The sequence below is a fragment of the Chenopodium album genome, chromosome 10, assembly GCF_948465745.1.
Source record: "Chenopodium album chromosome 10, dcCheAlbu1.1, whole genome shotgun sequence".
Lineage (NCBI taxonomy): Eukaryota > Viridiplantae > Streptophyta > Magnoliopsida > Caryophyllales > Amaranthaceae > Chenopodium > Chenopodium album.
The window spans coordinates 15111282-15122430 of record NC_137843.1 but is presented as its reverse complement, the minus strand read 5'-3'; the positions used below and the strand labels follow the sequence as shown (position 1 = coordinate 15122430).

The 11149-nt window shown below is 34.8% G+C and overlaps 1 protein-coding gene across 1 annotated transcript; it reads left to right on the top strand.

Moving 5' to 3' along the window:
* Positions 1-1297: 1297 nt before the first annotated feature.
* On the top strand, positions 1298-10436 carry LOC145562285 (serine/threonine-protein kinase STN7, chloroplastic-like). The gene is made up of 10 exons (XM_081622509.1): positions 1298-1905; positions 2016-2108; positions 2475-2594; positions 2729-2827; positions 6800-6968; positions 7052-7145; positions 7681-7774; positions 7878-7934; positions 8719-9132; positions 10033-10436. Exons 1-10 carry the CDS (start codon positions 1471-1473, stop codon positions 10192-10194), a joined length of 1737 nt encoding a protein of 578 aa, XP_081478635.1. The 5' UTR covers positions 1298-1470; the 3' UTR covers positions 10195-10436.
* The last annotated feature ends 713 nt before the right edge of the window (positions 10437-11149 follow it).

The window sequence follows — 11149 nt, the reverse complement described above, 5'->3', positions numbered from 1 at the left end:
ATTTTAATTTTTTTAAAAATTATTAGAGCGCCACTTAGGATTAATATTTTTAAACGCTACAATCGAATTATGCCACGTAAGAAATTTTTGTAAAGCGCTACGTATGATTATAATAAAAAAGTGCCATGTGGATTAATAATTCTAAAACGCTACAATAGGATTATGCTACGTAAGATTAATTTTAGAGCATCACACAGGAAAATGTTATATTTTAGCCAATGAAAAAAAAAAGAATTGCAATTTATTTTAGATAAAAAATTATATTAATTATAAAAGTAAAATCAGCGCGTTTTTTGTATGGCTGGCTATATCGTGTGGCCGGCTGAGACACATACAAACACTGACTGAGTAACCCCTGATCGATTGAGTAACCCTTGACCAACCAAGTAACTCCTGATCAAGCAATTCCGACCTCACGGTATGACCAACCACATATGAAACTTTGTGAAATAAAATATTATCTTTTTATATTATGAATTTTTATCTAAATATGAGAAACAAAGTTAATAATTCTTCTTATAATAAAAAAAATTCAAGTAATAAGCAAGCGAAAATCACAAAGTTTTTTTTTTTTTTTTTTTTTTTTTTTTTTTTTTTTTTTTTTTTTTTGAAACAATATCATAAAGTTTATTAGATAATTACTCCCTCCGTTTTAAATACTTACTCCACGTTCTTTTTTCGGCCATTTTTAAATATTTGTTCCATTTCCTTATTTGGAAATCTTTTACAATATTTAATTCATTTCTCTCATTTGGTGGATCCAACATAAATCATATTTTATGAATTTTATATTCTCTCTCCTCCAATTCTCTCAACTACTTTTGCTTTTTACAATTTTTATTCTTCCCCTATTCTACTACCTCCATATTTTATTCCTATTTTCAATTTCTCCTAAAACTCCGTGTATAGAGAAATTGAGCAAGTATTTAAAAATGAATAAGTATATATTTAGTAAAATATTTTCAAAAATACAAACAAACAATGTATTGCTGTATCGCATGGGTTTCATCTAGTTATATATTTAGTATATAAAAGAAAGGATTACATTTTTAATAGTAGGCCATAAACCAGCCCAATGATCACTTCGTATATGGGTTTCGGTATTCCAAATATTGGACTGAGTGACTGACCTATAACCATCTATGTGTAAGTGTAACTGGTGGTGTATGTTTTCTGCTAATCCTCTTCTGAATTTTGTCATCTTTATTGTCACTGTCACTATCAGAAAGAAGTGAAGAATGCTTGAGCTCCACAAAAACAAAACCCAACATTTTATTAATTTCAAAATGAGAAAATATGGCTACAATTGGTTGCCATACCAGAAAAAACTGTCGCTGTTCTTCTTCATTCTAATCCAGATATTTTATATTTTGATGCAAAGTTAAAAACTTTGGAACATTTTGTTACTCAGATGTTTCCTATTCCTAGTGCTAAGTTATAATCACCCCTTTGCAAAATTCTTCTTTAAAAATGGCAGCAATTGCAGCAAATAGAGTAGGAATAGGACAAATTTGTCCCTACTTCAATACCCTTAATCCTAAAAAATCTCACACTCAATTTCTGGGGAAACCCCTTTTGTTCAAACCCCAATTGAGTTCATTATCCACCTTAAAATCAAGGAAAAGATGTATGGTTATTGGTGCCGGGTTCGAGTTATTCGACCCGGTTCGAGACCTTTTTGTGGGTGTGGGAGTTGGGTTACCTTGTACAGTTATGGAGTGTGGAGACATTATTTATAGGAGCACTTTACCAAGGTCTAATGGGTTAACACTCACTGTTCCTGGGGTGATTTTGGCTCTTGGGACAGTTTCTTACCTTTGGGCTACCCCTGGTGTGGCTCCTGGGTTTTGGGATATGTTTGTGCTTGCTTTTGTTGAGAGAATTTTCAGACCCACCTTCAAAAAGGTTGTTAAATTTATGGGGGTTTTGTGATTTTGTAGTTTTAGGATTTGTGATTGCTTAATTTGGATATGTATGGTGGTTAATTTTACTGGTATTTGTTCATTTTGTTACAGGATGATTTTGTGTTGGGAAAGAAATTGGGAGAAGGGGCTTTTGGAGTTGTTTATAAGGTTTCTTTAGCCAATAACAAGAAGCCCTCTGTGAAGGTATCTTTTTTGATTGATTGTCTATGATGAGTATAATTTATCTTTTCTGGTTTTTATTTGGCCTAAAGGTATTTTACTGATTGATTGATGGTGTTTGATGTATGCAACTGTGAGTGTTTGTTGTTTAGAATAAGTTTTCCGAGTTCATTTTTTAATTGTATAATTGGTAGTTCTACTGTATTTTACCAGTGATTGATTGACATACTCATGTAATGATCTTGTTCAATTGCATGGATCTTATCAATTTGTTCTTACGTGCAGTGCTTCTAGCTTTTTAAAGATTTTCATATTGCACTGGTGATCTTTGGTTTGGAAATGATACTGTGGTAGCGTGGTGCTTATATTTGTGGCTATTTTGCCTTACAGGAAGGTGATTTGGTCGTGAAAAAGGCTACTGAGTATGGCGCTGTAGAAATCTGGATGAATGAGCGTGTGCGAAGGGCTTGTGCTAGTAGTTGTGCTGATTTTTTGTATGGTTTCATGGAGGTACTGTGGTTCAGTCTTGTACCTTTTAAAAATTTGGGCTGGTACCATTTATTTGCAATTATATCTTCTTTCATAATTTGTCTTCCATCTTTTTAGGTAATGTGCTGAATGTAGTTTCTTTGGACATGTCCCAGAAATCTTCTAAGAAGGAAGGTGAATATTGGCTTATATGGCGTTTTGAGGGAGAATCAACACTATCTGATTTACTGACGAGCAGGGAATTCCCTTACAATGTTGGTATTCTCTCTCATTGACCCAGTGGAACATGAATATTGTATTACAAAAATTGCGCTTTATGACACTGTCAAAAAATTGTTATTTATTCTCCTTCTTGTCTATTATTTTGGCCATGTTACTCAGTCTTACATTTATAGGAGGATCAAGTCAAGTTTTTAGACTTACAGTAATAATATCTTCTCATTTCAAAGGAGGGATCTATCTTTTGAAACATTGGGTTTATGATCATTTTAAGCTATTGCAGTTGCCAAATTATGCTCTAAGGCATAGGTACCGAGTCAATCAATCAAACCTTAATCCCATGCTTAGGTACTGAGTATTGAGAGGAATTTGACTTCACAATGCTTGGTATATTGCCACTGATAATTTATGAATTCCTGAATTTAGTCTTTGATACTAATAATCCAGATATTCTTATTAGCTTTTAGAGACACAACCTTGGGATTAGGTATGGAATGCTCTATCTAGTGTTAGAGTGAACGGAAATCTGACAGTGATGCCTTGCTATGCTTTAGAAATGTAGTACGAAGCATTGATTTTTTTGAAGCTTCCTACTAAAGACGGACACCTGATCCATTTGGTCATTGTTTAGGTCTTCAATCATTATTGAACTTCTTTGTCTTTTTTTTTAAAAAAAAATATTCGTTGATTAAGGTCATCTATCGTATTGGGATAGATTTAGCAATGACCATGTTAGGTTAAAAACCTTGTTTTGCAGTAGGGGTTGTTTATGATTACTTCAGTAGAGATCTTTATTGGCTGCACATTCTGAATTGCAAAAAAAATTAAGATCATCCCATATGGAGTCTGCTGTTGGCAGGTTTTGGAAGGTGATGCTGTATGCAGTGTAAAAAATTAGTACAGTATGAGACTAATATTGCACTAGTTATTAGTTAAAGATAATAGTACCTTTTTGGCTGCATGTAATTGTATAATTGAGCTAACAAATTGATAGTAATCATTGAAGTGAGTCTTTACTAAGTAATGAATTAATCAAAGTGATGGACAAACAAAGCTAGAGACAAGTTCTCATATATAATTGAGAGCAATGTATAAAAATGCTCAAGGCATACCTAGGCAATAGGGGTACGCCTTGTTGAAGTGAGGTGTACTTAATTAAATATTTTTTTTAAAAAAATTGGTATAAAAGAGAAAGTTGTGTGCTTTGCCTTAGATATATAAAAAGCACTTGACCCAAATCACTTAGCTCCCCAGTGGCTAAGGTGCGCTTATTTTTACTCTTTTTGAGGAGGGATTCAGGCGAAGTGCATAGTGCGCAACTAAAGTGATTCAAATGTAAGAAAGCTGCATCGGTGATGATTCTGTGTTTGTTTTATTAATCTATCCGCTTCAGATAGTTGCAAATCTTGCAATACGTATGCCACTATGCCTTGAAGAGATAAACGATGAAAGGCTTGATGTTGCAATCTGACTCGAATTACTGTGAACCTTGTTTGTATTTAAAGTATGCCATCTTGCATAAGCATCTATCTATTCATAGTTCTAAGGTAAGTGGATATTACTTAATGCTGTAATGAATCACCTGAACAAATCATACACAAAGGAGTTGTTGGTCTGAACAACGTTTCTTCAGAGTTCAGACTGTTTCACATGTGTATATACCTACCAAATAACTAATTGCGATGGTTTGAAACTTGTCTTCTGTTATAAGTTGTCTGAGGATTAAGGTTTTATTAGAGCTATAGGGCCCGTGAACATGGTGGCCTTATGCTGTTTGATACCATGTAAGGATACAAAGATTCTGGTTATCATAATTGGTTGTAGCTTCTTTTGGCTATGAAGAACTGCATTAGATAAAATCTGAACTTACCTTAAGGTCATTAGCATACATTCACAATGTGAATGTCAATTATTCACTAGTTAGAAAATCGGGTTGCTGATCTTGTTTACAAATAGATGCCTGCTATATGTGTTAAAGGTAAAAGGTTTTAGTCAAATTTAGCTCCATACAATTCATCAATGAGACTCTGGTGTTATTTTTTTCACTGCTCCAGTTTGACATTGAAGGAAACCTTCCTAAAGGTAAATACTGTAATAAAATGTTAAAATGAAGTGAAGGGTTGCAGCACCTAGGAAGTTTTACCTTTAGTTGTTATCTACCCTTCACTTTATTTTGCTTTGGAAACCTTCCTAAAGGTAAATACTGTAATAAAATGAAGAGATGTGCTTTGATTGACAATGTTTGAGAAGGTTGTTCCTCGTAAGTATATTAACCTTGTTAAGGATATGTATCGAGACGTCAAAACAAATGTAAATTTGCGAGGGAGTGAGGATTTCACTATTATGATTGGACTACACCAAGGTCTGACATTAAGTCCTTTCCTTTTAGCAACAATATTAGATGAATTAACAAAATCTATCCAAGGTGAGACACCTTAGTGTATGTTGTTTACAAGACGATATTTTATTGGTGGATGAGACTAGAATTGGGGCTAATGCCAAATTAGAGCAATAAAGGTAAAACCTAGAACTCAGGAAGGCTAAGTACATGGAATGTAGCATACCTTTGAAGTTGAAGGGAAAAATCTATCAGACGGCTATCACACCAACATTGTTATATGGATCAGAATGTTCGGGAAGGATCATATTAGGAAGATAATGTGTATTGAGATGGATGTGTAATAGAAATAAAAATATTAAGAGGGAAGTTAGAGTAGTGGACATTGAGGATAAAATAAGGAAGAACCGATTGCGTTGGTTTGGGCATGTCAGGCGGAGATCAGAAGATACACCAGTAAGAAAAGTTGAGGGTTAGTTTTTACCTTTTGACATTTAATGATGGCAATTGGCAAAATGCTTTATGGCTTGAGGTTGAGGCTATGGGTGTGGGAAAAGTTGGCTAGCATTTATCAGGCTTTTCAAGAAGCTTTGCATCAGCTTTGGCTGTGGTTACCATCTATACACTATACATAATGACAATACAAAAGCAATATGCATAGCTGCATCTGTTGTTGATCTAGAGAAGGCTCTTTTTGATTTCGGAAGATAAAAGAGGGATTGAGAAATCGCAGGTCAAGTAATGATGGGAATTTTAGAAATTTACAACAAGCATAGGGGTGGTGAACCATTAATCGAGTGTTATAATTATGATGCTATTTTTGTTCTTTGATATATATACTTCATACTATATATACTACTTGTATAAAACACTTGCTGGAAAGTTCAAAAGTCTACTATGTGGGTCATTGTGGCTTCTTTGGGTCAGCTTTTGTGTTATATATATTAGCCTAGTGAAGCCCTGTATGCTGAGTTAAGAACTAAAAAAGTACAACACTATTATTATTAATGTCATATATTACATTGAGCCTTTTGGGAGAAGGCCTTTTCTTGAAATACTGCTGTTTTTTGGTTGTAATATATCCTATTGGGTACTGTTTATGCTCGTATAATCTTTGATTATTATGTCCATTATGGCATATTGGCTGTATTTATTTGTAGTTGTGGTCATTTGGAGCACCTAGTAGAGGTATTGGTAGATGTAATAATTTCTAATATTTTTTCTAGAATGAGGAGTCTCTAATGCTACGTTTTCTTATACACCGTCATCGTGGGTTTCAGGGGTTGAATGTTGCTACAACTAGTGTCTTTTTGTGCATATCTTTGCTGTGCATGGTTATTACTTCTCTGTTATTTGGTGATTTAAACATTGTCAGTGAAAGAAAATGCTGAAATTGGTTGTGATTTGGAGGATCATAGAAGTTTCCTATGGTGCATACTGATTAGCAGATATGATATTTGGCTAGCACTATTGCTTTTTGTGTTTCTCATAGGTCAGAAGCTCATAGCACAATTATCATGAACTCTGACAGTATGCTCTGATTAATTGTTACTTTCCTGCAGTTTATGGACTTATTTTGGATGGGTCTCGTTTACACACGATTCCTTGAAATTGCAATGGAAAGATTGACAAGAATTTATGTGGTTGCTTGTTTTCCATGGTATTATAGGCTGAAACAATGATTCTTGGAAAAGTACAAAACTTGCCAAAGGGATTAGAACGGGAGAATAGAATCATACAGACAATAATGAAGCAACTTCTATTTGCGTTGGATGGTCTTCACTCAACTGGAATTGTTCACAGAGACATAAAGCCTCAGAACATTATTTTTTCTGAAGGTAACGGTTATGACTATGCTGTCTTTTTTATTCTGGTTTCATTCTTCTCTGATTTGCTCCCTGCTGCTATTGACATTTTTCAGGTACCCGTACATTCAAGATTATTGATCTTGGGGCTGCAGCAGATCTACGAGTAGGCATTAACTATGTTCCCAAAGAGTTCCTTTTGGATCCAAGGTGAATTAATTTCCTGTATATTTTGTTTCTTTATCTGTCTAGCCTCTAGGAACTGGCTTATAGTTTACTTCCTCTGTTTTTTTATACTTGCAACACACCTTTTATCACGCTTATCGATGAGGTGATTAAACTAGGTGAACGAATGAATTAAGCTATGAAATTTAAACCGTAACAACTTATCCCTTTCTTCTTATAGGTGTTAAAATTTTGTAATTTAATTTATCCGTTTACCTAGTCTAATATCTTCCTTAACGCGTGCCAAAGGGGTGTGTTGCAACTAAATAAAAACGGAGGAAGTATTTGTCAATTCCTTCATAATGATTTAGAAGGTCTCACATGTAGCATCTTTAAAAAGGCGTCTTATATGATTCCAGTCAATATTAAAAACTTTGACAGGTCATTCCATTTTGCGAATGAACACAACATTAGTGGGCTCTTGTCCATGGTTTTGTTAATTGAATTTTGTACTTATCACATCCACATTCCTTATTGGTCTTCGTCTTATGAGATTAATGATCATGTCTTTTCTGGTTAGATATGCTGCACCAGAGCAATATATCATGAGCACTCAAACTCCTTCAGCACCATCACCTCCTGTGGCCGCTGCACTTTCCCCAGTCCTATGGCAGGTCCTGCACAGTTTAGAATCTATCTGACTTATAACTATGCTTTATAGTAAATATCATGCTATGATTTGTCTTCTTAAACTTGTGAGGATTTTGTGCTTGACAGTTAAATTTGCCGGATAGATTTGACATATACAGTGCTGGTCTCATATTCCTTCAAATGGTAAGCAACACTCTGGTTTATTTTCTGTAACATAGAACTGTGCATGGATGTGTAACTATGGTATTTAAAATTATATGCTAATGCCTGTTACTTTGAGAAGCCTCTGGAGCATCTTGATGTTCTCTTTAGAAGTGCTTGTTCTTTTGCTGTATGACCTGTACCCACTTTACTTTCTAAGCTAAATTTGTCTGGTCAGATGTTTTAATTTGACACAGCTGGACAGCTTGAGCAAAGGTACTTGAAATACTTTGTAGTTATCACAATTTAAAATAACATTATCTAATTCATTTGCAAATGGCTTGAAAATCCTAATATTTCTGTTATGAAAGTCACAAACTTATAATTGTCTTGCTATGCAATTTTCTAGTGGTTGTACTGGATGATAAAGGAAAAATAGACTTAAGTGTACATGGTCTTTTTCCCTGCTGATTACTCTGATTTTGTCTTGTTCTTTGTGATCCCTCCCCTGGAAAGAGAAAAGATACTCAAGATAATGGCAGAAATTTGCAAAGTTTCAGACAGTGTATGGAGCTTCTTGATACCTTACATTCATACAATCCATCCTATAACTGATGGAAATTGTGTGATCAAAGGATGTATATCGCCTTTGATATTCATTATTTGATTGGAACTCCATAGGCAGGATTTATGTGGCTAGATAATACACATGTACCTGCTACCAAGATGAATATGTTATTTGTAACACTAGTTTCAGTTCTTTCCTCTATCTGCATTATTTATTCTGGTTGATGTATGAATTTCATCTGATATTTTCCGTGGGCAGGCCTTCCCTTCATTGCGTTCTGACAGTAACCTTATCCAGTTCAACCGTCAGTTGAAGAGGTGTGGATATGATTTAAATGCATGGAGAACTTCAGTTGAGCCACGAGCGGCACCTGATCTCAAAAGAGGCTTTGATCTGTTAGATTTAGATGGAGGGATTGGATGGGAGTTGCTGACATCTATGGTTCGATACAAAGCGCGACAACGGTTGAGTGCAAAAGCTGCCCTAGCCTACCCATATTTCGATAGAGAAGGCCTCTTGGCTTTGTCCTTCATGCAAAATCTTAGGTTGCAGTTATTCCGGGCCACCCAAAAGGATTATGGTGAGGCTGCAAAATGGATCACTCAGTTGATGGCCAGATCAGGAACAACAAAGGATGGTGGATTTACAGAAGCTCAGCTGCAGGAACTCAGGGTATGCATATGTTCCTTTATTTTTTCTTTTTCATTTTTTAAAATAATGAGGCACATATTGCCATTGGTGGATATATAAACCTGCATGTGCGTGCACACATACACACACTTACACTTTATGTGTATATGTTTTGAATTAGATAAGCACATCTTAAAATGCATACAGGTAAGTAGCCAAGTTCATATATTTCCGATACAAAAACAGAGTTACTTTTTTTGTACTGCAGGTTTTTTTTAAGATAAAAATTTATTGTATTTTTCAGAGAAGTTTTTTTTAAGTTCAAAAGGTTATTTCCAGTTAATCTTTTCTGATTTTATAGTTTGACTCTTGTAGGTTCATCCTTTAGTATTTGAGGTTCATTTGTGTGCAGTTTAGGACCTGTACTCATTTTAAGAGATGTATTTGTATGCAGAGTAGGCCTGAATATTAGACCGAATCATTGGCATAAAACCCATTGAATTACTTGCCCGACAGCCCACAGCACAACCAACTATTTTTGTTGGTCATATTTTCTTGAATTGGCCAAAGGCATGTTATGCTGTTGCAGTGAGCAACTGAGCAAAAGCTGACAGGCTTACCATTTTATTTTTAGTTAGATTTTCCTAGAGGTGGGTCTACAATCTTAATTAGTAGTAAAAAAAAGTAAATTTTAATTCCAAGTGATAGAGAGTAAAGAATGCTCTTTTACCTAGAAAACTGTCTCTACTCTTTATAACATTAATTTTGCAGAATGGCCTCGAAATCATGTAGAGGTGGATGATAGTTTTTTGTTATCTCTAAATGGAAATTAAGAAAGTAGTTTTTATGATGGAGGGTGTATCTATATTTCCACTACCGAAATAAAAGTTTTACAAGTTTTTCTTTCAACGACTGTAATGTAATCTGGTTCATGTCATGAAGGAGATAAAGCCACAAAAGAAGGGAGGTGCACAAAGAAACGCTCTAGCATCGGTTCTCCGGATACAGAGAAAGATCATTAAAACACTTAATGAGAGCATCGACGAACTCAACCAGACAAGGAAGAGCATGTGGTGGAGCAGGTGGATCCCTAAAGAGGAGTGAGGACTGTATATATACTATATTACTATATACAACAAGTTGACTTTATCTGTAAAGTTTGTAAATCTTTAACTGTTATCTGGTCCAGACTTAAAGTGGTTGCTGTCAGGTTTTTTTTCTTATTGGATATTTGTTATGGATTTTTTCATATACAGCTAGCAATTATGTACAGGTTACATTGTAGTGAATTCAGCACTATAATTCAGAACATTCACTGTCAGAAAAGAAACAGAGGATTGCATACATGTCTATGTTGTTTTATACATTTGCATAATTTTAATGTTACTGCAACTGTTGTCTTCTGCACTTCCTTTCTCCATAATTCTGCAAATCTGCTGTGTATGCATTATTGAAACTTGTACGGTTTAAATGCAGATAATATACCATATGATAGTTCAGTTATCTAAAGCATATCTCTGTTTTCATGCTATATTATGTTTGTTGTTCAGATCTTTAGATTCTAGAGAGAGTGGAGCTGACATGAGCATCAGTTACTCACGTGTAATATATAATTTTCCAATCTCATGGAGGGGTGGATTCAATTTGTGTACTCCGTGGAATGAATACTTAGAACTTTATATTTAAGATTGAGTATTCCTAGCTAAACTTGACTTAGTGGTAAGGATTGTATACATCAATTTTAGGGCGGGGGCTCATCCCACTAGGGGCATTTTGAGGGTGAGATCCTTTATCATTCTCTCATTTCTCAAAGTGTTTAATCTGCTAACTCGAGCCAGTTTGACCTGAGTGGAGTTTGGCCTAATAGGGTAGCTCTTTATTTAAGATGCACTTGTAACATGATCCAATTCAAACTTAAAGTATATTTTACCAAGCCTCTATAAACTAACGTGACTAATATTGATAACTATATAATAATAAATCAATTAACAATAAACCTTTGACCAACCTCAACGGTTTGAATCAAATAGATCCAAACCAACTACTAATTTACCACCTC

Bases quoted from the DNA above. Each gene is read 5' to 3' on its own strand.
- LOC145562285 (XM_081622509.1), top strand. From the start codon at position 1,471: ATGGCAGCAATTGCAGCAAATAGAGTAGGAATAGGACAAATTTGTCCC. The intron at 1,906-2,015 runs GTTGTTAAATTT...ATTTTGTTACAG, and splicing joins TCAGACCCACCTTCAAAAAG to GATGATTTTGTGTTGGGAAA. The intron at 7,146-7,680 runs GTGAATTAATTT...TTTTCTGGTTAG, and splicing joins GAGTTCCTTTTGGATCCAAG to ATATGCTGCACCAGAGCAAT.